The following is a 27266-nucleotide window of genomic DNA, read 5'->3' as shown; positions in this document are numbered from 1 at the left end:
ATCCTACAATGTGATTTTCTTGAATAATTTCTCTCATTTTGTCTGTCATAGTTGACGTGTACCTATGATGAAAATTACAGGCCTCTCTCATCTATTTAAGTGGGAGAACTTGCACAATTGGTGGCTGACTTTTTTTCTCCACTGTATGTATGAAAATAACCTCAAATAAAAGGTAACATTCGGTACTGTCACCTAATATGAATTATTATATCTCAAATCCAAAATGCTGGAGCATAGCACCAAATGTAAAACTGTAAGCTTCACTGTCCAAACACATATGGTGTGGACTATGTGTGCCTGGTAAACACATGTGGATCTGGTGAACAGTTATCACTTGTTGACCAAATACAGGAATACTGACCTCAGAGTCTCCAGTTTACAGTGGGGATTCCCCAGTCCAGCAGAGAGCAGCTTCACTCCTGAATCCTTCAGGTCATTGTTACTCAGATCAAGCTCTCTCAGGTGTGAGGGGTTTGACTTCAGAGCTGAGACCAGAGAAGCACACCCTTCCTCTGTGACTAGACAGCCTGACAGCCTGCAAAGAGTCAAATCATATTAAAACCACACTGCTATTCTTTGGTGGTGAAAATAGTGGCAGTATATTATTTAAACATTTTCAGACATATCAGTGTCCTGAAACCTGCCATATCTATTCATAAATAGATATGCCATGATTGAGAAAGATCATGAATGAATCATGAATAATAATGAGTTATAAAGTTACAGAGGCTACAACAAAACATGCTAACCTCTCACCATTAACATCAAATAAAAGGTGACATACTGTATACTGTCACCTAATATGAAACATTATATCTCAAATCCAAATTGCTGGAGCATAGCGCCAAATTTAAAACTGTAAGCTTCACTGTCCAAACACATATGGTGTGGACTATGTGTGCCTGGTAAACACATGTGGATCTCGTGAACAGTTATCACTTGTTGACCAAATACAAGAATACTGACCTCAGAGTCTCCAGTTTACAGTGGGGATTCCCCAGTCCAGCAGAGAGCAGCTTCACTCCTGAATCCTTCAGGTCATTGTTACTCAGATCCAGCTCTCTCAGGTGTGAGGGGTTTGACTTCAGAGCTGAGACCAGAGAAGCACAGCCTTTCTCTGTGACTCCACAGCCTGACAGCCTGCAAAGAGATCATCATGATTTCTCAAACACACTTAATTTAACATAGCAGAATTTGGTTTATTCTCTCAAACAACATATAGATTCATCTTCTGTCTCCTAGAATTGTATGGTCATATTGTTATACAAATGTGAACATCAATGCAGTGATTCAATATGTTTTTCAATATAATATTGTATACATATTATAATATATATTTGTCTCTAAACTGAATATTTCTTTCTGATGATTAGTACTTAAATATAATTGTATGTACTCACAGAGCAGCTCTGGAGGCTTTGACCACTGGAAGCAGCCTCAGAAGACCTTCCTCTGATCTGGAGTATTTCTTCAGGTCAAACACATCCAGCTCCTTTTCTGAAGTCAGCAACACAAAGACCAGAGCTGACCACTGTGCAGGTGACAGTTTGGCTTCTGAGAGACTTCCTGATCTCAGGTAGCTTTGGATCTCCTCCACTAGAGAATGGTCATTCAGTTCATTCAGACAGTGGAACAGATTGATGCACCTCTCTGGAGAGGGATTCTCCCTGATCTTCTCCTTGATGTACTTGACTGTTTCTTCATGGCTCTGTGAGCTGCTTCTTGTCTTTGTCAGTAGAACTCGTAAGTGCTTCTGATTGGACTCCAGTGAGAGGCCCAGAAGGAAGCGGAGGAAAAGGTCCTGGTTTCCCGTCTCACTTTGTAAGGCTTTATCCACAGCACTCTTGAAGAAGGTAACTTTACGCTTGTGTCTGATCCTCACAGAAAAGTTCCTGGATGTTGATTGAGGTTCATCCATTAGATTCTCATTGTTGTTGATGAATGAGAGGAACACATATACAGCAGCCAGAAACTCCTGAATGCTCAGATGCACGAAGCAGTACACCTTGTCCTGGTACAGGACATATTCCTCTTTAAAGAGCTGTGTGCACAATCCTGAGTACACAGAGGCTTCATTGACATCAATGCCAGCCTCTTTCAGATCTTCTTCATAGAAAATCAGATTGCCCTTCACAAGCTGTTGAAAAGCCAGTTTTCCCAATGACAGAATGCTCTCTTTATTCCAGTGTGGACCTGTCTCTTCTTTCCCAAGATACTTTTCATTCTTCTGTTTGGTATGAAACTCCACAAGGTGTGTGTACATCTCAGTCAGAGTCTTGGGCATCTCTTCTGTCTTGTGTTTCAGCATGTGTTCAAGGACTATTGCAGAAATCCAACAGAAGACTGGAATGTGGCACATGATGTGGAGGATCCTTGATGTCTTTATGTGTGAGATGATTCTATTGGCCAGGTCCTCATCACTGAATCTCTTCCTGAAGTACTCCTCCTTCTGTGGGTCATTAAACCCTCGTATCTCTGTCACCTGGTCAACACACACTAAAGGGATCTTATTGGCTGCTGCAGGTCGGGTAGTTACCCAGAGCAGAGCAGAGGGAAGCAGATTTCCCTTGATGAGATTTGTCAGCAGAACATCCACTGAGGTTGACTTTGTGACGTCACAACAGATCTTGTTCTTCTGGAAGTCTAGGGGCAGTCTGCACTCATCCAGACCATCAAAGATGAACAGAACTTTGTACTTGTCGTAGTTGGAGATTCTTGATTCTTTGGTTTCCATTGAGAAGAAATTGAGAAGTTCAATCAAAGTGTGTTTTTCACCTTTCATCAAATTCAGCTCCCGAAAAGGGAATGAAAATAGAAATTGGACATCCTGATTTGTTTTTCCTTCAGCCCAGTCCAGAATGAACTTCTGCACAGAGACTGTTTTTCCAATGCCAGCGACTCCCTTTGTCAACACAGTTCTGATAAGTTTGTCTTGTCCAGTTAAGGGTTTGAAGATGTCGTTACGTTTGATTGCAGTCTCTGGTCTTGCTTGTTTCCTGGTTGTTGTCTCAATCTGTCTCAGCTCATGTTCATTATTGACCTCTCCTGTTCCACCCTCTGTGATGTAGAGCTCTGTGTAGATCTTATTGAGAAGTGTTGGGTTTCCTTGTTTAGCGATCCCCTCAAATACACATTGAAACTTCTTCTTTAGATTAGATTTGAGTTCACGTTGGCAAATCACAGCAAGCTCATCTGAATGAAGAAATAACACAGAGGGTATTAATATTACGTCTGATTTAATGCCTAAAATAATATTATTGGACTGTTATAACATTTTAAATTATAATCATTTATTCTCTTAACTGTCTGTATAAATGTGTAAATGTTTTCATAATGCATTACAGACTGGTGTGACTGATTATATTATTGATGGTATTATTAATGTTGTCTCTCTCTCTCCCTCTCTCTGTCTCTCTCTCTCTGTCCTCTCTCTCTCTCTCTCTCTCTCTCTCTCTCTCTCTCTCTCTCTCTCTCTCTCTCTCTCTCTCTCTCTCTCTCTCTCTCTCTCTCTCTCTCTCTCCCCCCCCCCTCTCTCTCTCTCTCTCTCTCTCTCTCTCTCTCTCTCTCTCTCTCTCTCTCTCTCTCTCTCTCTCTCTCTCCCTCTCTCTCTCTCTCTCCCCCCCCCTCTCTCTCTCTCTCTCTCTCTCTCTCTCTCTCTCTCTCTAAATGAATCAACATAACACATCCCTGCTGCTACTTGATGAGGTCACTAGGTGTTGTGTTAAGGCTGCTACAATATCATTGAGTTACACAGCTACTTTAGCTGTACTTTAGCTACAGCTTTTAAATGTTTGTTATATAACAGCATTCAACATGAGGCAGACAGCTCTTACTTTTCTCCAGTGTGTCAGCAAGCTCCTTCTGGTTCATTTTCCTCAGGACGTGCAGTGTGATCTTCAGAGCCCCCTCTCTGGCACTGCTCTCCTGCTTCTCATCTTCAGCATCCACCACTTCCTTATCCTGCTTCTGACTCTCAAAGCCTTCTGGAAGTTCTGGACTAAGAATCCTCTTGAACATCTTCAGCTCATTCTTCACAAATGTAATAATATTCTCTTCAAGCAACTGAAATAAATCAAGTAAATAAGTTAAGCAAGAGACTAAATGCTTTCTCATTAACACATTAATGAATGATTGACAGATCAACTTACTTGAGGTAAACAAAAACAAATGTACATAACAGGACCACATACACTGAATATGGAGGCCAGGTCTGTTTGATGACTCTGGAAGACTGACCACTGAGAATCTCTGACTCTGATCTCTCCTGTTGATTTCTGTGGACAAAACATCAGATTACATCTCCTCATCCAGGGAGTACACACACACACACACACACACACACACACACACACACACACACACACACACACACACACACACACACACACACACACACACACACACACACACACACACATACAGGTAATGTTGTGTTTAATATTGTTTTGAGTTGTGAATCGTTATAAGCTTTTTTGCCCTCCCACTTCAAATTAAACACAGAAGATCTCCGCTAAACATAGAATCACATGGTTTATCCGTCTCTCTGTGACCGCCGATAAATTCAGAACAAAGTTGACTATTAATAAAAAGTTGCCAATGTCTTTGCAATTGATATAAACAAGGGATGTATACAATTATGCTTCAAATGAAAACCGAGATAACTGGATTAAACTATAAAACAATAGGCAATAGGCCTATATACATTTTATGTTCAATCAATTGAGTTCTATTAATGTTAAGGGAAGATTTGAATGGAGAAAGCTGATCCGAGAGCTGCGCTCCCCTTCTTTCGATCCTATCAGTATCATACATGCTCCACCGGACGTGATACCTTGTCGTGCTGCTGATCCAGTTTCTACTGGTCTGCCTGTGGAACTCTGACCTGTTCAACGGACGTGCGACCTTGTCCCGAACCTGCTGTTTTGACCCTCTCTCTCTCTCTCTCTCTCTCTCTCTCTCTCTCTCTCTCTCTCTCTCTCTCTCTCTCTCTCTCTCTACTATGAAAAGCCAACTGACATTTACTCCTGAGGTGCTGACGTGTTGCACCCTCTATAACCACAGTGATTATTATTTGACCCTGCTGGTCATCTATGAACATTAGAAAATCTTGAAGAATGATCTGGCCTTAATGGCCATGTACTGTTATAATCTCCACCTGGCACATCCAGAAGAGGACTGGCCTCCCCTCAGAGCCTGGTTCCTCTCTAGGTTTCTTCCTAGGTTCCTGCCTTTCTAGAGAGATTTTCCTAGCCACCGTGCTTCAACATCCGAACATGCGCTGTTCGGCACGAGACGACCGTTAATTTCTGTCAATGACCTTCAAATCAAATCAAATTATATTTCTCACATGCGCCGAATACAACAGCTGTACACTTTACCGTGAAATGCTTACTTACGAGCCCTTTCCCAACAATGCAGTTAAAAAGTAAGAAAAATTAGCTAAATAAATAAAGGAAACAGTAACACATTGAAATAATAATAAATAGACTATAAGGAGTACCAGTACTGAGTCAATGTGCATGGTACCAGGTAGTTGAGGTATTAACTAGACTATATATAAGGAGTACCAGTACTGAGTCAATGTGCAGGGGTACCAGGTAGTTGAGGTAATAACTAGACTATATACAAGGAGTACCAGTACTGAGTCAATGTCCAGGGGTACCAGGTAGTTGAGGTAATAACTAGACTATATACAAGGAGTACCAGTACTGAGTCAATGTGCAGGGGTACCAGGTAGTTGAGGTAATATGTACATGTAGGTAGGGATAAAAGTGACACGTCAATCAGGATAGAGATTACATCTCCTCATCCAGGGAGTGCACACACACACACACACACACACACACACACACACACACACACACACACACACACACACACACACACTCACACACAGGGAATGTTGTGTTAGTTTAATTTTGTTTCAGGACTATGAAAATGAAAAAAAGGTTTAGCCTATGGATTATGAAAAAAAACTAAAAAATAAATGGTAAAATGGGATGAGGAGAAATGACTAGAGACAGTGTTGTTTAACTCACTGACCATGACCCATGAGTTCTTCTTACCTTTGTTCACTAGAAAAGTCTCCCTCTGTAAACGTTATAGGTTGTTCCATAGACCGGTCACTCTTCATGGACACACAGCTGGGTACAGGGGAGGCTGGTCTCTCCTGCTTGATTGGGCTTCAACAAAACAGAGACAAACATTACATCTCTCATCTACTCTGAGCTCAGATGGGGAAACAAGAGTTACATTCCAAAACGCTATATATCCATTTTCAGAAATGTTGGTCAATTAGATGTTATTGTTTAAAGAAATGAGGAAAGAGATTGGTGAGTTCTTTCACTATGTAATTATGGGATGTAAAATGACAGATATGTATTTGTTTAAAATCTATCACTTGATGGTTTCATTTCAGAGATTGCCTCACTCTCATAGAAATACAAATATGGGTTGTTCACAGTCAAATGTAACAAATAACTACATTTGTAATACATATACAGTACCATTCAAAGAAAACATTTATATTCTGCCCTGGAATTGCGTTCCCGTGCAAAACTAGACAGATAGCTAACAACTGAGTCTTCAATAAAACTTCCAAGGCGTGACTTTTCTTGAACGAATGTATTGAAAACGTTTATGTTGTGAAACTGCAAATACAGAAAATAATATACTTTAGTATTCAATTCACATTGACATACTGTAGCTGTACATTATACATTTCAAGTTGAAGTTGCATAAATACAAAGCAAGTGCCAAGTTACCATGTATCTGGCATGACGACAACTAAATAGATAATTACTCTATGAGTAACAACTAGCCCACTCCTTTCATTACTCTAATAATGTACAAACACCTCTGTACAATAACAAATCATATTACACTAGAAACAGTAACAAACTATAGTATGTTTTACACTTCTTTTACATGACGCACGAGCAAACTAATACAGCTAACGGCATCCATGAAAGTCAATGCAATTTGCGTGAGTAAATGTAACCAACTAACATTGATAAGTAAGCAATTCTGTCAATAACAATATTATCATCACTTGCAATATGCTTGAATTGAACTTACAAACAAATATTTTCCGAGGCTGAAGCGTAACAAGAAATAGTTGCACTGAAAGAACTGTACAGTAGCGTTGTTTCTAGCTGCTTTTCTGCGTGCAGAATGACTGCTTTACTTCCGGTTTTTGTACATTATTCTAAGTACCAAAAAGCTCCACTAGGGGGCGCTAAACACCATGGAACACAATGAAAGTCACTCTTAATCACTATAATAAAATAATCTGTTACCTTCTAACAAGATGGCAGCAAAATTTACGTTCAACATTTTAGTCATTTAGCAGATGTTTTTATCCAGGGCATCTTAAAGCCAAGTTCATAATTAAAATCTTTGTAGGAGCATTGTTAAATCTCTGAGCTGTTTCCCAAAACCATCGTTATAAACGTTGAACAGCCAAGTGCTCTCTCTCTCTCTCTCTCTCTCTCTCTCTCTCTCTCTCTCTCTCTCTCTCTCTCTCTCTCTCTCTCTCTCTCTCTCTCTCTCTCTCTCTCTCTCTCTCTCTCTCCCACACCTGCTGTCTCAACCTCTGAATGCTCGACTGTGAAAAGGCAACTGACATTTACTTCTGAGATGCTGACGTGTTGCAACCTCTATAACCACAGTGATTATTATTCGACCCTGTTGGTCATCTATTAACATTTGAACATCTTGAAGAACGATCTGGCCTTAATGGCCATATCCTCTTATAATCTCCCCCCAGCACAGCCAGAAGAGGACTGGCCACCCCTCAGAGCTTGGTTCCTCTCTAGGTTTCTTCCTAGGTTCCTGAAATTTCCAGGGAGTTTTTCCTAGCCACAGTGCTTCAACATCCGAACATGCGCTGTTCGGCACGAGACGACCGTTAAATTCTGCCAATGAGCTTCAAATCAAATCAAATTGTATTTCTCACATGCGCCGAATACAACAGCTGTACAATTTACCGTGAAATGCTTACTAACGAGCCCTTTCCCAACAATGCAGTTAAAAAGTAAGAAAAATTAGCTAAATAAAAAAAGGAAATAGTAACACATTGAAATAACAATAATGAGGCTATAAGGAGTACCAGTACTGAGTCAACGTATAGGGGTACCAGGTAGTTGAGGTAATAACTAGACTATATAAAAGGAGTACCAGTACTGAGTCAATGTGCAGGGGTACCAGGTAGTTGAGGTAATAACTAGACTATATACAAGGAGTACCAGTACTGAGTCAATGTGCAGGGGTACCAGGTAGTTGATGTAATAACTAGACTATATACAAGGAACACCAGTACTGAGTCAATGTGCAGGGGTACCAGGTAGTTGAGGTAATAACTAGACTATATACAAGGAGTACCAGTACTGAGTCAATGTGCAGGGGTACCAGGTAGTTGAGGTAATAACTACACTATATACAAGGAGTACCAGTATGAGTCAATGTGCAGGGGTACCAGGTAGTTGAGGTAATAACTAGACTATATACAAGGAGTACCAATACTGAGTCAATGTGCAGGGTACCAGGTAGTTGAGGTAATAACTAGACTATATACAAGGAGTACCAGTACTGAGTCAATGTGCAGGGGTACCAGGTAGTTGAGGTAATAACTAGACTATATACAAGGAGTACCAGTACTGAGTCAATGTGCAGGGGTACCAGGTAGTTGAGGTAATAACTACACTATATACAAGGAGTACCAGTATGAGTCAATGTGCAGGGGTACCAGGTAGTTGAGGTAATAACTAGACTATATACAAGGAGTACCAATACTGAGTCAATGTGCAGGGTACCAGGTAGTTGAGGTAATAACTAGACTATATACAAGGAGTACCAGTACTGAGTCAATGTGCAGGGGTACCAGGTAGTTGAGGTAATAACTAGACGATATACAAGGAGTACCAGTACTGAGTAAATGTGCAGGGGTACCAGGTAGTTGAGGTAATAACTACACTATATACAAGGAGTACCAATACTGAGTCAATGTGCAGGGTACCAGGTAGTTGAGGTAATACTACACTACCTGGTACTGACGCTCGTTGGATGTGGCAGGGCTTGAAAACTATTACAGACTACAAAGGGAAGCACAGCCGCGAGCTGCCCAGTGACACAAGCCTACCAGACGAGCTAAACCACTTCTATGCTCGCTTCGAGGCAAGCAACACTGAAGCATGCATGAGAGCACCAGCTGTTCCGGATGACTATGTGATCACGCTCTCCGTAGCCGATGTGAGTAAGACTTTTAAGCAGGTCAACATTCACAAGGCCGCAGGGCCAGACGGATTACCAGGATGTGTACTCCGAGCATGTGCTGACCAACTGGCAAGTGTCTTCACTGACATTTTCAACATGTCCCTGACTGAGTCTGTAATACCAACATGTTTCAAGCAGACCACCATAGTCCCCGTGCCCAAGAACTCTAAGATAACCTGCCTAAATGACTACCGACCCGTAGCACTGACGTCTGTAGCCATGAAGTGCTTTGAAAGACTGGTCATGGCTCACATCAACAGCATAATCCCAGAAACCCTAGACCCACTCCAATTTGCATACCGCCCCAACAGATCCACAGATGATGCAATCTCTATCGCACTCCACACTGCCCTTTCCCACCTGGACAAGAGGAACACCTACGTGAGAATGCTTTTCATTGACTACAGCTCAGCATTCAACACCATAGTGCCCTCTAAGCTCATCACTAAGCTAAGGATCCTGGGACTAAACACCTCCCTCTGCAACTGGATCCTGGACTTCCTGACGGGCCGCCCCCAGGTGGTAAGGGTAGGTAACAACACATCTGCCACACTGATCCTCAACACGGGGGCCCCTCAGGGGTGCGTGCTCAGTCCCCTCCTGTACTCTCTGTTCACCCATGACTGCATGGCCAGGCACGACTCCAACACCATCATTAAGTTTGCCGACGACACAACAGTGGTAGGCCTGATCACCGACAACGATGAGACAGCCTATAGGGAGGAGGTCAGAGATCTGGCCGTGTGGTGCCAGGACAACAACCTCTCCCTCAACGTGACCAAGACAAAGGAGATGATTGTGGACTACAGGAAAAAAAAGAGGACTGAGCATGCCCCCATTCTCATCGACGGGGCTGTAGTGGAACAGGTTGAGAGCTTCAAGTTCCTTGGTGTCCACATCACCAACGAACTATCATGGTCCAAACACACCAAGACAGTCGTGAAGAGGGCACGACAAAGCCTATTCCCCCTCAGGAGACTAAAAAGATTTGGCATGGGTCCTCAGATCCTCAAAAAATTCTACAGCTGCACCATCGAGAGCATCCTGACTGGTTGCATCACCGCCTGGTATGGCAACTGCTTGGCCTCTGACCGCAAGGCACTACAGAGGGTAGTGCGTACGGCCCAGTACATCACTGGGGCAAAGCTCCCTGCCATCCAGGACCTCTATACCAGGCGGTGTCAGAGGAAGGCCCTCAAAATTGTCAAACACTCCAGCCACCCTAGTCATAGACTGTTCTCTCTGCTACCGCACGGCAAGCGGTACCGGAGTGCCAAGTCTAGGTCCAAAAGACTTCTCAACAGCTTCTACCCCCAAGCCATAAGACTCCTGAACAGCTAATCATGGCTACCCGGACTATTTGCACTGCCCCCCCACCCCATCCTTTTTACGCTGCTGCTACTCTGCTAAGTATTTATGCATAGTCACTTTAACTCTACCCACATGTACATATTACCTCAACTACCTCAACTAGCCGGTGCCCCCGCACATTGACTCTGCAACGGTACCCCCCTGTATATATAGCCTCCCTACTGTCACTTTATTTTACTGTATATATAGCCTCCCTACTGTCACTTTATTTTACTTCTGCTCTTTTTTTCTCAACACTTTTTTTGTTGTTGTTTTATTCTTATTTTTTTTGTTTAAAATAAATGCACTGTTGGTTAAGGGCTGTAAGTAAGCATTTCACTGCAATGTCTGCACCTGTTGTATTCGGCGCATGTGACCAATAAAATTTGATTTGATTTTATTTGATTTGAATAACTAGACTATATACAAGGAGTACCAGTACTGAGTCAATGTGCAGGGGTACCAGGTAGTTGAGGTAATAACTAGACTATATACAAGGAGTACCAATACTGAGTCAATGTGCAGGGTACCAGGTAGTTGAGGTAATAACTAGACTATATACAAGGAGTACCAGTACTGAGTCAATGTGCAGGGGTACCAGGTAGTTGAGGTAATAACTAGACTATATACAAGGAGTACCAGTACTGAGTCAATGTCCAGGGGTACCAGGTAGTTGAGGTAATAACTAGACTATATACAAGGAGTACCAGTACTGAGTCAATGTGCAGGGGTACCAGGTAGTTGAGGTAGTAACTAGACTATATACAAGGAGTACCAGTACTGAGTCAATGTGCAGGGGTACCAGGTAGTTGAGGTAGTAACTAGACTATATACAAGCAGTACCAGTACTGAGTCAATGTCCAGGGGTACCAGGTAGTTGAGGTAATAACTAGACTATATACAAGGAGTACCAGTACTGAGTCAATGTCCAGGGGTACCAGGTAGTTGAGGTAATAACTAGACTATATACAAGGAGTACCAGTACTGAGTCAATGTGCAGGGGTACCAGGTAGTTGAGGTAGTAACTAGACTATATACAAGGAGTACCAGTCCTGAGTCAATGTCAAGGGATAACAGGTAGTTGAGGTAATAACTAGACTATATACAAGGAGTACCAGTATTGAGTCAATGTGCAGGGGTACCAGGTAGTTGAGGTAGTAACTAGACTATATACAAGGAGTACCAGTACTGAGTCAATGTCCAGGGGTACCAGGTAGTTGAGGTAATAACTAGACTATATACAAGGAGTACCAGCACTGAGTCAATGTGCAGGGGTACCAGGTAGTTGAGGTAATAACTAGACTATATACAAGGAGTACCAGTATTGAGTCAATGTCCCGGGGTACCAGGTAGTTGAGGTAATAACTAGACTATATACAAGGAGTACCAGTGCTGAGTCAATGTCCAGGGGTACCAGATAGTTGAGGTAATAACTAGACTATATACAAGGAGTACCAGTGCTGAGTCAATGTGCAGGGGTACCAGGTAGTTGAGGTAATAACTAGACTATATACAAGGAGTACCAGTACTGAGTCAATGTGCAGGGGTTCCAGGTAGTTGAGGTAATAACTAGACTATATACAAGGAGTACCAGTACTGAGTCAATGTGCAGGGGTACCAGGTAGTTGAGGTAATAACTAGACTATATACAAGGAGTACCAGTACTGAGTCAATGTGCAGGGGTACCAGGTAGTTGAGGTAATAACTAGACTATATACAAGGAGTACCAGTACTGAGTCAATGTGCAGGGGTACCAGGTAGTTGAGGTATTAACTAGACTATATACAAGGAATACCAGTACTGAGTCAATGTGCAAGGGTACCAGGTAGTTGAGGTAATAACTAGACTATATACAATGAGTACCAGTACTGAGTCAATGTTCAGGGGTACCAAGGAGTTGCGGTAATAACTAGACTATATACAAGGAGTACCAGTACTGAGTCAATGTGCAGGGGTACCAGGTAGGTGAGGTAATAACTAGACTATATACAAGGAGTACCAGTACTGAGTCAATGTGCAGGGGTACCAGGTAGTTGAGGTAATATGTACATGTAGGTAGGGGTAAAAGTGACTAGGCAATCAGGATAGAGATTACATCTCCTCATCCAGGGAGTGTACACAAACACACACACACACACACACACACACAGGGAATGTTGTGTTGGTTTGACAATGTTTCAGGACTATGAAAATGGAAAAAAGGATTAGCCTATGGATTATGAAAACAACAAAAATAAATGGGAAAATGGGAGAGGAGAAATGACTAGAGACAGTGTTGTTTAACTCACTGACCATGACCCATGATAACTAGACTATATACAAGGAGTACCAGTACTGAGTCAATGTGCAGGGGTACCAGGTAGTTGAGGTAATATGTACATGTAGGTAGGGGTAAAAGTGACTAGGCAATCAGGATAGAGATTACATCTCCTCATCCATGACCCACAATAACTAGACTATATACAAGGAGTACCAGTACTGAGTCAATGTGCAGGGGTACCAGGTAGTTGAGGTAATATGTACATGTAGGTAGGGGTAAAAGTGTCTAGGCAATCAGGATAGAGATTACATCTCCTCATCCAGGGAGTGTACACAAACACACACACACACACACACACACACACACAGGGAATGTTGTGTTGGTTTGACAATGTTTCAGGACTATGAAAATGGAAAAAAGGATTAGCCTATGGATTATGAAAACAACAAAAATAAATGGGAAAATGGGAGAGGAGAAATGACTAGAGACAGTGTTGTTTAACTCACTGACCATGACCCATGAGTTCTTCTTACCTTTGTTCACTAGAATAGTCTCCCTCTCTGAAGAATATAGGTAGACCCATAGACTTGTCACTCTTCATGGACACACAGCTGGGTACAGGGGAGGCTGGTCTCTCCTGCTTGATTGGGCTTCAACACAACAGAGATAAACATTACATCTCTCATCTACTCTGAGCTCAGATGGGGAAACAAGAGTTACATTCCAAAACGCTATATATCCATTTTCAGAAATGTTGGTCAATTAGATGTTATTGTTTAAAGAAATGAGGAAAGAGATTGGTGAGTTTTTTCACTATGTAATTATGGGATGTAAAATGACAGACATGTATTTGTTTAAAATCTATCACTTGATGGTTTCATTTCAGAGACTGCCTCACTCTCATAGAAATACAAATATGGGTTGTTCACAGTCAAATGTAACAAATAACTACATTTGTAATACATATATAGTACCATTCAAAGAAAACATTTACGTTCAACATTTTTGTCATTTAGCAGATGTTTTTATCCAGGGCATCTTAAAGCCAAGTTCATCATTAAAACCTTTGTAGCAGCGTTGTTAAATCTCTGAGCTGTTTCCCAAAACCATCGTTATTAACGTTGAACAGCCAAGTGCGTCGTTAGATGCTTTTTTGCCCTCTCGCGTCACTTTATACACAGAAGATCTCCGCTAAACATAGAATCACATGGTTTATCCATCTCTTTGTGACCACCGATAAATTCAGAACAAAGTTTGGTTCAAATACAAAGTTGCCAATGTCTTTGCAATTGATTCAAACAAGGGACGTATAACATTTGCTTCAAATGAAAACCGAGATAACTGCATTAAAATATAAACAGTAGGCTATAGGCCTATTTCAATCATATTGGAATATATTCAATGTTCAATATATTTAGTTTTATTTTGCTACTTGTAGGCTACTGTCTGTAATTTGTCTCAATATATTTCATGATGTGTAGCCTAACATGTGAACAATGATGTGCCAAGTCTGTGATTTAGTGCATTTGTATTGTGTAAGCATTAGAATAAGCCGTCTCAATATTTGCAGCCGTAGGTGGTAATATCTCTCTAGGAGCTGATCTGTTATCAGCATTGTGAAATAATTATAATGTTAAGGAATGATTTTAATGGAGAAAGCTGATCCGAGAGCAGCGCTCCCCTTCTTTCGATCCTATCAGTATCGATACATGCTCCACCGGACATCCAACCTTGTCGTGCTGCTTATCCAGGTTCCTCTCTAGGTTTCCTCCTAGGTTCCTGCCTTTCCAGGGAGTTTTTCCTAGCCACAGTGCTTCAACATCCGAACATGCGCTGTTCGGACGAGACGACCGTTAATTTCTGCCAATGAGCTTCAAATCAAATCAAATTGTATTTCTCACATGCGCCGAATACAACAGCTGTACACTTTACCGTGAAATGCTTACTAACGAGCCCTTTCCCAACAATGCAGTTAAAAAGTAAGAACAATTTGCTGAATAAAAAAAGGAAATAGTAACACATTGAAATAACAATAATGAGGCTATAAGGAGTACCAGTACTGAGTCAATGTGCAGGGGTACCAGGTAGTTGAGGTAATAACTAGACTATATACAAGGAGTACCAGTACTGAGTCAATGTGCAGGGTACCAGGTAGTTGAGGTAATAACTAGACTATATACAAGGAGTACCAGTACTGAGTCAATGTGCAAGGGTACCAGGTAGTTGAGGTAATAACTAGACTATATACAATGAGTACCAGTACTGAGTCAATGTGCAGGGGTACCAGGTAGTTGAGGTAATAACTAGACTATATACAAGGAGTACCAGTACTGAGTCAATGTGCAGGGGTACCAGGTAGTTGAGGTAATAACTAGACTATATACAAGGAGTACCAGTACTGAGTCAATGTGCAGGGGTACCAGGTAGTTGAGGTAATATGTACATGTAGGTAGGGATAAAAGTGACAAGGCAATCAGGATAGAGATTACATCTCCTCATCCAGGGAGTGTACACAAACACACACACACACACACACACACACACAGGGAATGTTGTGTTGGTTTGACAATGTTTCAGGACTATGAAAATGGAAAAAAGGATTAGCCTATGGATTATGAAAACAACAAAAATAAATGGGAAAATGGGAGAGGAGAAATGACTAGAGACAGTGTTGTTCAACTCACTGACCATGACCCATGAGTTATTCTTACCTTCGTTCACTAGAAAAGTCTCCCTCTCTGAAGAATATAGGTAGACCCATAGACTTGTCACTCTTCATGGACACACAGCTGGGTACAGGGGAGGCTGGTCTCTCCTGCTTGATTGGGCTTCAACACAACAGAGACAAACATTACATCTCTCATCTACTCTGAGCTCAGATGGGGAAACAAGAGTTACATTCCAAAACGCTATATATCCATTTTCAGAAATGTTGGTCAATTAGATGTTATTGTTTAAAGAAATGAGGAAAGAGATTGGTGAGTTCTTTCACTATGTAATTATGGGATGTAAAATGACAGACATGTATTTGTTTAAAATCTATCACTTGATGGTTTCATTTCAGAGACTGCCTCACTCTCATAGAAATACAAATATGGGTTGTTCACAGTCAAATGTAACAAATAACTACATTTGTAATACATATATAGTACCATTCAAAGAAAACATTTACGTTCAACATTTTAGTCATTTAGCAGATGTTTTTATCCAGGGCATCTTAAAGCCAAGTTCATCATTAAAACCTTCGTAGGAGCATTGTTAAATCTCTGAGCTGTTTCCCAAAACCATCGTTATTAACGTTGAACAGCCAAGTGCGTCGTTAGATGCTTTTTTGCCCTCCCGCGTCACTTTATACACAGAAGATCTCCGCTAAACATAGAATCACATGGTTTATCCATCTCTTTGTGACCACCGATAAATTCAGAACAAAGTTTGGTTCAAATACAAAGTTGCCAATGTCTTTGCAATTGATTCAAACAAGGGACGTATAAAATTTGCTTCAAATGAAAACCGAGATGACTGCTTTAAAATATAAACAGTAGGCTATAGGCCTATTTCAATCATATTGGAATATATTCCATGTTCAATATATTTAGTTTTATTTTGCTACTTGGAGGCTACTGTCTGTAATTTGTCTCAATATATTTCATGATGTGTAGCCTAACATGTGCCCAATGATGTGCCGAATCTGTGATTTAGTGCATTTGTATTGTGTAAGCATTAGAATAAGCCGCCTCAATATTTGCAGCTGTAGGTGATAATATCTCTCTAGGAGCTGATCTGTTATCAGAATTGTGCAATAATTATAATTATAAGGATAGATTTGAATGGAGAAAGCTGATCCGAGAGCAGCGCTCCCTTTCTTTCGATCATATCAGTATCGATACATGGTCCACCGGACATCCAACCTTGTCGTGCTGCCTATCCAGTTTCTGCTGGTCTGCCTGCAGCTATGGAAACCTGACCTGTTCACCGGACATGATACCTTGTCCCAAACCTGCTGTTCTCTCTCTCTCTCTCTCTCTCTCTCTCTCTCTCTCTCTCTCTCTCTCTCTCTCTCTCTCTCTCTCTCTCTCTCTCTCTCTCTCTCTCTCTCTCTCTCTCTCTCTCTCTCTCTCTCTCTCTCTCTCTCTCTCTCTCTCTCTCTCTATCTCTCCCTCCCTCTCTCTCCTTCTCTCTCCCTACCACACCTGCTGTCTCAACCTCTGAATGCTCGGCTATGAAAAGCCAACTGACATTTACTTCTGAGATGCTGACGTGTTGCACCCTCTATAACCACAGTGATTATTATTTGACCCTGCTGGTCATCTATGAACATTTGAACATCTTGAAGAACGATCTGGCCTTAAAGGCCATGTACTGTTATAATCTCCCCCCAGCACAGCCAGAAGAGGACTGGCCACCCCTCAGAGCCTGGTTCCTCTCTAGGTTTCTTCCTAGGTTCCTGCATTTCCAGGGAGGTTTTCCTAGCCACAGTGCTTCAACATCCGAACATGCGCTGTTCGGCACGAGACAACCGTTAGAGCCAATGACCTTCAAATCAAATTGTATTTCTCACATGCGCTGAATACAACAGCTGTACACTTCACCGTGAAATGCTTACTAACGAGCCCTTTCCCAACAATGCAGTTAAAAAGTAAGAAAAATTAGCTAAATAAAAAAAGGAAATAGTAACACAATGAAATAACAATAATGAGGCTATAAGGAGTACCAGTACTGAGTCAATGTGCAGGGTACCAGGTAGTTGAGGTAATAACTAGACTATATACAAGGAGTACCAGTACTGAGTCAATGTGCAGGGGTACCAGGTAGTTGAGGTAATAACTAGACTATATACAAGGAGTACCAGTACTGAGTCAATGTGCAGTGGTAAAATAAATGGTAAAATGGGAGAGGAGAAATGACTAGAGTGTCACGCTCTGGCTCCGGGACTGTGTTGTTTGAGCCAGGGTGTATTCATTTGGTTGTGTTGGGTATAGGGTGTGTTCATTTGTTGTGTTTGGTATTGGTTTTGTTTTCCGTGTTTGGTCAAGTGACTCCCAATCGGAGGAAACGAGTGTCAGCTGTCGGCTCGTTATCTCTGATTGGGAGCCATATTTAAACTGTCTGTGTTCACCTTATGTTTGTGGGTTTTTGTTCCATGTTCTGTCAGTGTTGCAGAGGACTTCACGAATCGTTCTTGTTTTGTTGTTTTGTTCCAGACTTTGAATTAATAAAGTCATGTTCGCTCAACGCGCTGCGCTTTGGTCTACTCATTTGGAAGACGTTCGTGACATAGAGACAGTGTTGTTTAACTCACTGACCGTGACCCATGAGTTATTCTTACCTTTGTTCACTAGAAAAGTCTCCCTCTCTAAAGTGTATAGGACGATTCATAGACCAGTCACTCTTCATGGACACACAGCTGGGTACAGGGGAGGCTGGTCTCTCCTGCTTGATTGGACTTCAACACAACAGAGACAAACATTACATCTCTCATCTACTCTGAGCTCAGATGGGGAAACAAGAGTTTCATTCCAAAACGCTATATATCCATTTTCAGAAATGTTGGTCAATTAGATTTTATTGTTTAAAAAAACTTGGAAAGAGATTGATGTGTTATTTCACTATCTAATCATGGCATGGGGTTGGTTGTAAAATGACAGACATGTATTTGTTTAAAATCTATCAATTGACTGTTTAATATCAGAGATTGCCTCACTCTCATAGAAATAGAAATCTGGGTTGTACAGTGTCAAATGTAATACATTTTTAATACATACAGTTGAAGTCGGAAGTTTACATACACTTAGGTTGGAGTCATTAAAACTCGTTTTTCAACCACTCCACAAATGTCTTGTTAACAAACTATGGTTTTGGCAAGTCGGTTAAGACATCTACTTTGTGCGTGACACAAGTAATTTTTCCAACAATTGTTTACAGACAGATTATTTAACTTATAATTCACTGTATCACAATTCCAGTGGGTCAGAAGTTTACATACACTAAGTTGACTGTGCCTTTAAACAGCTTGGGAAATTCCAGAAAATGATGTCATGGCTTTAGAAGCTTCTGATAGGCTAATTGACATAATTTGAGTCAATTGGAGGTGTACCTGTGGATGTATTTCAAGGCCTACCTTCAAACTCAGTGCCTCTTTGCTTGACATCATGGGAAAATCAAAAGCAATCAGCCAAGACCTCAGAAAAAAAGTTGTAGACCTCCACAAGTCTGGTTCATCCTTGCGAGCAATTTCCAAATGCCTGAAGGTACCATGTTCATCTGTACAAACAGTAGTACGCAAGTATAAACACCATGGGACCACGCAGCCGTCATACCGCTCAGGAAGGAGACGCATTCTGTCTCCTAGAGATGAACGTACTTTGGTGCGAAAAGTGCAAATCAATCCCAGAACAACAGCAAAGGACCTTGTGAAGATGCTGGAGGAAACAGGTACAAAAGTATCTATATCCACAGTAAAACGAGTCCTATATATCGACATAACCTGAAAGGCTGCACAGCAAGGAAGATGCCACTGCTCCAAAACCGCCATAAAAAAGCCAGACTGCAGTTTACAACTGCACATGGGGACAAAGATCTTACTTTTTGAAGAAATGTCCTCTGGTCTGATGAAACAAAAATAGAACTGTTTGCCCACAATGACCATCGTTATGTTTGGAGGAAAAAGGGGGTTGCTTGCAAGCCGAAGAACACCATCCCAACCGTGAATCAGGGGGGTGGCAGCATTATGCTGTTGGGGTGCTTTGCTGCAGGTGGGACTGGTGCACTTCACAAAATAGATGGCATCATGTATGTGGATATATTGAAGCAACATCTCAAGACATCAGTCAGGAAGTTAAAGCTTGGTCGCAAATGGGTCTTCCAAATGGACAATGACCCCAAGCATACTTCCAAAGTTGTGGCAAAATGGCTTAAGGACAACAATTCAAGGTATTGGAGTGGCCATCACAAAGCCCTGACCTCAATCCTATAGAAAATGTGTCGCAGAACTGAAAAAGTGTGTGTGAGCAAGGAGGCCTACAAACCTGACTCAGTTACACCAACTCTGTCAAGAGGAATGGGCCAAAATTCACCCAACTTATTGTGGGAAGCTTGTGGAAGGCTACCCGGAACGTTTGACGCAAGTTATACAATTTAAAGGCAATGCTACCAAATACTAATTGAGTGTATGTAAACTTCTGACCCTCTGGGAATGTGATGAAAGAAATAAAAGCTGAAATAAATAATTATCTCTGCTAGTATTCTGACATTTCACATTCTTAAAATAAAGTGGTGATCCTAACTGACCTAAAACAGGGAATTTTTACTAGGATTAAATGTCAGGAATTGTGAAAAACTGAGTTCAAATGTAAACTTCCGACTTCAACAGTATATAGTGGCAGTAGTAGTGGTTAGTACTGATAGAGAGATCAGACCTGGGTTCTATCAGGTGGTCTATATATATATAGTGGCAGTAGTAGTGGTTAGTACTGATAGAGAGATAAGACATGGGTTCTATCAGGTGGTCTATATATATAGTGGCAGTAGTAGTGGTTAGTACTGATAGAGAGATAAGACCTGGGTTCTATCAGGTGGTCTATATATATAGTGGCAGTAGTAGTGGCTAGTACTGATAGAGAGATAAGACCTGGGTTCTATCAGGTGGTCTATATATATAGTGGCAGTAGTAGTGGTTAGTACTGATAGAGAGATAAGACCTGGGTTCTATCAGGTGGTCTATATATATAGTGGCAGTAGTAGTGGTTAGTAGTGATAGAGAGATAAGACCTGGGTTCTATCAGGTGGTCTATATATATAGTGGCAGTAGTAGTGGTTAGTACTGATAGAGAGATAAGACCTGGGTTCTATCAGGTGGTCTATATATATAGTGGCAGTAGTAGTGGTTAGTACTGATAGAGAGATAAGACCTGGGTTCTATCAGGTGGTCTATATATATAGTGGCAGTAGTAGTGGCTAGTACTGATAGAGAGATAAGACCTGGGTTCAATCAGGTGGTCTATATATATAGTGGCAGTAGTAGTGGTTAGTAGTGATAGAGAGATAAGACCTGGGTTCTATCAGGTGGTCTATATATATAGTGGCAGTAGTAGTGGCTAGTAATGATAGAGAGATAAGACCTGGGTTCAATCAGGTGGTCTATATATATAGTGGCAGTAGTAGTGGCTAGTAGTGATAGAGAGATAAGACCTGGGTTCTATCAGGTGGTCTATATATATAGTGGCAGTAGTAGTGGCTAGTACTGATAGAGAGATAAGACCTGGGTTCTATCAGGTGGTCTATATATATAGTGGCAGTAGTAGTGGTTAGTAGTGATAGAGCGATCAGACCTGGGTTCTATCAGGTGGTCTATATATATAGTGGCAGTAGTAGTGGCTAGTACTGATATAGAGATAAGACCTGGGTTCTATCAGGTGGTCTATATATATAGTGTCAGTAGTAGTGGTTAGTAGTGATAGAGAGATAAGACCTGGGTTCTATCAGGTGGTCTATATATATATATATATATGAGCAATCAGGGGAGAAGGGCCTTGGTCAGGGAGGTGACCAAGAATCCGATGGTCATTCTGACAGAGCTCCAGAGTTCCTCTGTGGAGATGGTAGAACCTTCCGGAAGGACAACCATCTCTGCAGCACTCCACCAATCAGGCCTTTATGGTAGAGTGGCCAGACAGAAGCCACTCCTCAGTAAAAGGCACATGACAGCCCGCTTGGAGTTTGCCAAAAGGCACCTAAAGACTCTCAGACAAGATTCTCTGATCTGATGAAACCAAGATTGAACTCTTTGGCCTGAATGCCAAGCGTCTTGTCTGGAGGTAACCTGGCACCATCCCTATGGTGAAGCATGGTGGTGGCAGCATCATGCTGTGGGGATGTTTTTCAGCGGCAGGGACTGGGAGACTAGTCAGGATCGAGGGAAAGATGAACAGAGCAAAGCAAAGTACATAGAGATCCTTGATGAAAACCTGCTCCAGAGCACTCAGGACCTCAGACTGGGGTGAACGTTCACCTTCCAATAGGACAACGATGGTAAGCACACAGCCAAGACAACGCAGAAGTGGCTTCGGTATAAGTCTCTGAATGACCTTGAGTGGCCCAGCCAGAGTCCGGACTTGAACCTGATGAAACATCTCTGGAGAGACCTGAAAATAGCTGTGCAGCGACGCTCCTCATCAAACCTGACAGAGCTTGAGAGGATCTGCAGAGAAGAATGGGAGAAACTACCCAAATACAGGTATGCCAAGCTTGTAGCGACATACCCAAGAAGACTTGAGGCTGTAATCGCTGCCAAAGGTGCTTCAACAAAGTACTGAGTAAAGGGTCTGAATACTTTTGTAAAAGTAATTTTTGTTTTGTCATTACGGGGTACTGTGTGTAGATTGATGAGGATTATTTATTTTTTCATCCATTTTAGAATAAGGCTGTAACGTAACAAAATGTGGAAAATTCACGGGATCTAAATACTTTCCGAATGCACTGTATATAACAAATCCACAGTATTCCAATTGTACAATCATATATCAGATATGGAGCCAACCCTGTAGACAGGTGAAACTGGGGGAAAACCTACTGTAGCTAACAATACTTTCCCAACCTAGAACCCTAGAAAGCTGAAGCTAGTTGGAAACAGGTACCAGTGCCTTCAGAAAGTATTCATACCCCTTGACTTATTCCACATGTTGTTGTGTTACAGCCTTAATCTAAAACTATTTATTGTCTGTCTCTCTATGTTTCATTATTTTCCTTCAGTTCGCAAGAGGCTGGATGTATCTCACCGGAGAAAGCATCTGAGCGAGTGAAACAGCGCCCCTCTGTCTCTCTATGTGTGGGCCATCTATCTGATGCTGTCTGGTCCAAATGAGTATGACATAGTTGCCGCCTGTAGCATTGAATGCAAGTGAAGCCAGTGAGCATTTGGCCTCCCTTGATAAAAAAAATATATACAATTATAGCCAATCATCATTGAGTTAAACTGAGTGAGCTCAACTGTGAATGGCCCCAAATAAAGTATCAAGGGAAGCCAGTTTGGATTTGGCTTCACTCCTATCAAACAGCATTGAGAGCATACATCATTGAAAAAAATATCTTCAATGGTTGCATCTCGTTGTGTTGTTGTCCTCCGGTGGCTAGCTAGCCAGCTAGCTAAAATTGACCTTTTCCTAAATTAGCCATGGATGGATATAGGAATTTGGACTTGTGGATTTACTTAATTCTCCGTACTGGCTAATGATTATAACGGCGATTCTGAACTAACCATTAATTTATACATTGTTGTGCCCCCGGCCTGAGAGGATAGAAGTTCAATATGTAGCTAGATGTAGACGGCTAATGTTAACTAGCTAACGTTGCCCATGAATGGAAGTTAGGCTACCAAGCAAGCTTTTTAGCCAGGTAGCCTAGGACAACAACAAATAAAAGTGTGTACTGTATGACAGAGTGATAAGACATTTACATTACATTTTACATTTTAGTCATTTAGCAGACGCTCTTATCCAGAGCGACTTACAGTTAGTGAATACATTTTTTTATACTGGCCCCCCGTGGGAATCGAACCCACAACCCTGGCGTTGCAAACGCCATGCTCTATCAACTGAGCTACATCCCTGCCGGCCATTCCCTCCCCTACCCTGGACGACGCTGGGCCAATTGTGCGCCGCCCATGAGTCTCCCGGTCGCGGCTGGCTGCGACAGAGCCTGTATTCGAACCAGGATCTCTAGTGGCACAGTTAGCACTGTTTTGTTGTGCTGGAATTTTGTTGCTGAAGAGATTGTTATCTCTTCTCTCACTCTGTTTTGGTTCATGCAGGTGACTGTGACCCTCAGACCAATTGGCAGAACGCCCAGAATATGTGTACTAAGTTGGTTGGAACCTCTCCAGTTAACTGTAAATAAACAATGATTAATTTAAGTTTGACTTTGAGTGTCCCTGTGTTGAATTTCCACAACATCGTCAACATGAAAGAGGAGGATGTCATTGGTGTTTCACAGAAATCAGACCTATGGCCAGCCACATCATATTTAGCTTACATTGATTGGACTAAATTGTTTTTGGATTATTTTAGTTGTCACTGTATTAGACTAAGCATTGGTGACTTAATAATGTTGAAATGTTGAAGTTGAAATGGTGCTGGAATAGTGGAGGCAGCTCCTGTTTTCTTTGCGACTTGCGTTAACTCTCCGTGGTTCTAAATCAATAGTTGTTTAGTGCATATGAACTAACAGGTTATAGAGCAAACAATGCAATTATCACAACACATAGATTGTAATATGGCTTTTTCTGGCTTGGCTTCCCCAGTGATTTGACCCACGCACTCCTACTGCTTATTATGTGACTTGTTAAGCGCATTTCTAATCCTGAACCTTTTCAGGCTTGCCATAACAAAGGGGTTGAATACTTACTGATTCAAGCTTTTCATTTTTTATTCATTTGTAAAGACTTCGTAAAACAACTCCACTTTGACATTATGGGGTATTGTGTGTAGACCAGTGACCAATAAAAACATGAATAATAATAAATAAAAATAATAATAATAATAATAATAATCTGAATTTTATCAATTTTTAATTCAGGCTTTAACACATCAAAATGTGGAAAAAGTCAAGGGGTGTGAATACTTTCTGAAAGCACTTTATATACCTTCATTTCTGATGGAAAAACACAAATGTGAAGAAATGGTGGATATAGCGTTTTGGACATAAACTCTTCAAATAAATTCTTAAACAAAAATTGTCATCTCACCTCTTAGATTTGGTGTCATGTTCCCCAGAGAGACTCATTTCAGAGGCATGGCCCCCCTCCTCTCTCTCCCCAGAGAGACTCATTTTAGAGGCAGGGACCCCCTCCTCTCTCTCTCCAGAGAGACTCATTTTAGACCACTGACCCCTAAACAGAGATGCAGCATGTTGGTTGTGGTGAACACAGTGACAACTAATTATTGAATGTCAATTGTTCTCTTTTATTCATTATCTCTTAGAAATTAAATATTTACTAACATTCTAGTGTGTTGCTTTGTTCAACAGGTCTGCTATTATTATGCTATTACTGAATTCAGTTCATAATATCAATGTTAAGAAAAGTACGTTCAGGTTTCATACCAAATTACACAGGAAGCAGGAGCTCATTGTAATTTTGAAAACAACAATTTTTCTGATATTCTGAAAGACGATTTATGATGAACTATGAAAAAAAAAAAATACTCAAAAGTAAAAATACTTTAAAGTACTACTTAAGTAGTTTTTGGGGGTATCTGTACTTTATTTTACTATTCATATTTTTGACTACTTTTACTTCACTACATTCCTAAAGAAAATAATGTACTTTTTACTCCATACATTTTCCCCTGACACCCAAAAGTACTCGTTACATTTTGAATGCTTAGCAGGACAGAAAATGGTCCAATTCACACATTTACCAAGAGAAGATCCCTGGTCATCCCTACTGCCTCTGATCTGGGTGACTCACTAAACACATGCTTCGTTTGTAAATGATGAGTTGGAGCACGCCCCTGGCTATACGTAAATAAAATAAAAACTAGAAAATGTGGCCATCTGCTTTGCTTAATATAAGGAATTTGAAATGATTTATACCTGTACTTTTACTTTTGATACTAAAGTATAATTAAAACCAAATACTTACATTTTTGTCATTTAGCAGACACTCATATCCAGAGCGACTGAAAGTTAGTGAATACATATTTTTTTTATACTGGCCCCCCATGGGAATCGAACCCACAACCCTGGCGTTGCAAACACCATGTTCTATCATTTTCTATGAAGGTATCTTTACTTTTACTCAAGTATGACAATTGGGTACTTTTTCCACCACTGAAATTACACCATACATTTAATTTCTCTACACACTTTACAATCAATCCCTGTGAAGAGTCTTACCTTGTAGCCTGAATTCAAAACCAGAACATGTCAAGTCATTGAGATATTTTCTGTTGTGCTGAGAGAGCACCTTCCTGATGTGGTGGTATCTATGTTCTACGTACAGTTGATATAATATCTGGTCAAAGTATAGTGGCACAACACCATAGTATATAATTAACAGAACAGTAGTTTAATCTTTTACTTTTTTTCTCAAAAAGGTAGGGGTCAAAATTGGCTCTCCCTTTCAATACCTCCCTTGTGAGGATAAAGGCACTGAGGGTTTTTCTAAAATGTTTTCTGAGTTGGAGTGATATTAGACCATTCATCCATACAGAATCCTTCCAAATGACCAACTACAGGAAGGTAAAGGTACAACTAAACACACAATAAAGGAACAAATCTCCCTAACTGACGGGAGGCTTGAATCTTAGTCATTTACCCACCGGCCTCTTACTACTATCCCAAATGTATACATTCTACCACCATACATGAATAATCCCTGGTAGGATCCTTACTACTATCCCAATGTATACATTCTACCAACATCATACATAAATAATCCCTGGTAGGATCCTTACCTTGCAGCCTGAATTCAAAAACATCGAGATTGTCCTTTGTGCTGAGAAAGAAACCTTGGGAAAAGTTTCTTCACCTCCCCAATGTCAAGTGACTTTGTGTAATTTTTGTTACTGATTCATTTAACATCTGCTAAAGTCTAGTGACATTGACCCCATGTCAGAATAATCAGAAAACCAGTTGAACCTGTTTAGGAGAAAAGCCATGGGTTTACAACATCGCTGTGTAGCTACTGCTAGAGGTCTCATGGATGGAATGACATTTATATTTTTAATAATTTCATAATTAATAAACGGTTTGTTATATTTCAGTATTCTGTGATGTATATAAAGTGTAATATTGGGATGTAAACTCAACATGGAATACATTTCAACTCTATATCTGACATGGTACAGGTGTCTTCTTTTTATTAAGCCCATAACCATGTGTGTGAGGTGTGTACTTTGGTTTCAAAGTAGATTTGTTTAAGAATACCAAGAAACACTGTGTGACCCTGATTTAGCCCACTGCAGGACAAGGTTAATCATTAAAAACAAGACCGTATGAACAACTTGCAGTGTCCAGGTCCAGTGATTCAAGTCTGAGGTTCCATCCCAAATGGCACCCTATTCCCTCCATAGTGCACTACTTTAGACCAGGACCAATAGGGCTGTAGTAGTGCACTATATAGGGCACCATTTGAGGAGGCAGGCTGAGTGTTATCCAGTCTTCTCTCTCTCTCTCTCTCTGCCTGTGATGTCACAATGACGCAGTCAAGATTGATTCCAAAATACTCCTGAACACCACAGCACATCCTCTCATGACAGACTCTATAGACTCCTGAACACCACAGCACATCCTCTCATGGCAGACTCAATAGACTCCTGAACACCACAGCACATCCTCTCATGGCAGACTCAATAGACTCCTGAACACCACAGCACATCCTCTCACGGCA

At 41.1% G+C, this 27266-nt stretch overlaps 2 protein-coding genes and 1 long non-coding RNA gene across 7 annotated transcripts; all 3 read right to left on the bottom strand.

The window, feature by feature from the left end:
- Positions 1–366: 366 nt before the first annotated feature.
- Positions 367–1642, bottom strand: LOC311123402. Its single transcript, XR_014612579.1, has 3 exons — positions 1401–1642; positions 967–1140; positions 367–535 (listed from the first exon to the last, which is right to left on the bottom strand). It is a non-coding gene; the product is annotated as an uncharacterized lncRNA (long non-coding RNA).
- A 6-nt stretch (positions 1643–1648) lies between these two features.
- LOC311123389 (NLR family CARD domain-containing protein 3-like) lies at positions 1649–3160 on the bottom strand (the record flags this gene model as incomplete). Its single annotated transcript, XM_084197658.1, has 1 exon — positions 1649–3160. A coding segment is annotated over exon 1 (1134 nt), but the record flags the coding sequence as incomplete, so codon positions are not given.
- A 2868-nt stretch (positions 3161–6028) lies between these two features.
- Positions 6029–26355, bottom strand: LOC311123399 (uncharacterized protein). Of its 5 annotated transcripts, XM_084197668.1 has the most exons (7): positions 26332–26355; positions 25772–25889; positions 24621–24764; positions 18210–18326; positions 15595–15711; positions 13417–13533; positions 6029–6182 (listed from the first exon to the last, which is right to left on the bottom strand). In XM_084197668.1, exons 3-7 carry the CDS (start codon positions 24746–24748, stop codon positions 6062–6064), a joined length of 600 nt encoding a protein of 199 aa, XP_084053794.1. In that variant the 5' UTR covers positions 24749–24764; positions 25772–25889; positions 26332–26355; the 3' UTR covers positions 6029–6061. The 5 variants fall into 5 exon arrangements, 4 of the variants coding, with proteins under 4 accessions (XP_084053794.1, XP_084053793.1, XP_084053796.1 ...); XM_084197667.1 differs by lacking the exon at positions 26332–26355 and having other exon boundaries at positions 25772–26210; XM_084197670.1 differs by lacking the exons at positions 18210–18326; positions 26332–26355 and having other exon boundaries at positions 25772–26210.
- Between the last annotated feature and the right edge of the window lie 911 nt (positions 26356–27266).

The sequence above is a fragment of the Coregonus lavaretus genome (genome assembly GCF_964263955.1).
Source record: "Coregonus lavaretus genome assembly, contig: HAP1_SCAFFOLD_241, whole genome shotgun sequence".
Taxonomy (NCBI): domain Eukaryota; kingdom Metazoa; phylum Chordata; class Actinopteri; order Salmoniformes; family Salmonidae; genus Coregonus; species Coregonus lavaretus.
The sequence above is the reverse complement of the archived record's forward strand: the minus strand, read 5'-3'. Positions and strand labels throughout refer to the sequence as shown.

Bases quoted from the DNA above. Each gene is read 5' to 3' on its own strand.
- LOC311123399 (XM_084197668.1), bottom strand. From the start codon at position 24,748: ATGAGTCTCTCTGGAGAGAGAGAGGAGGGGGTCCCTGCCTCTAAAATG. The intron at 15,712-18,209 runs GTAAGAATAACT...GTTGTGTTGAAG, and splicing joins GACTTTTCTAGTGAACAAAG to CCCAATCAAGCAGGAGAGAC. The intron at 6,183-13,416 runs GTAAGAAGAACT...GTTTTGTTGAAG, and splicing joins GACTATTCTAGTGAACAAAG to CCCAATCAAGCAGGAGAGAC.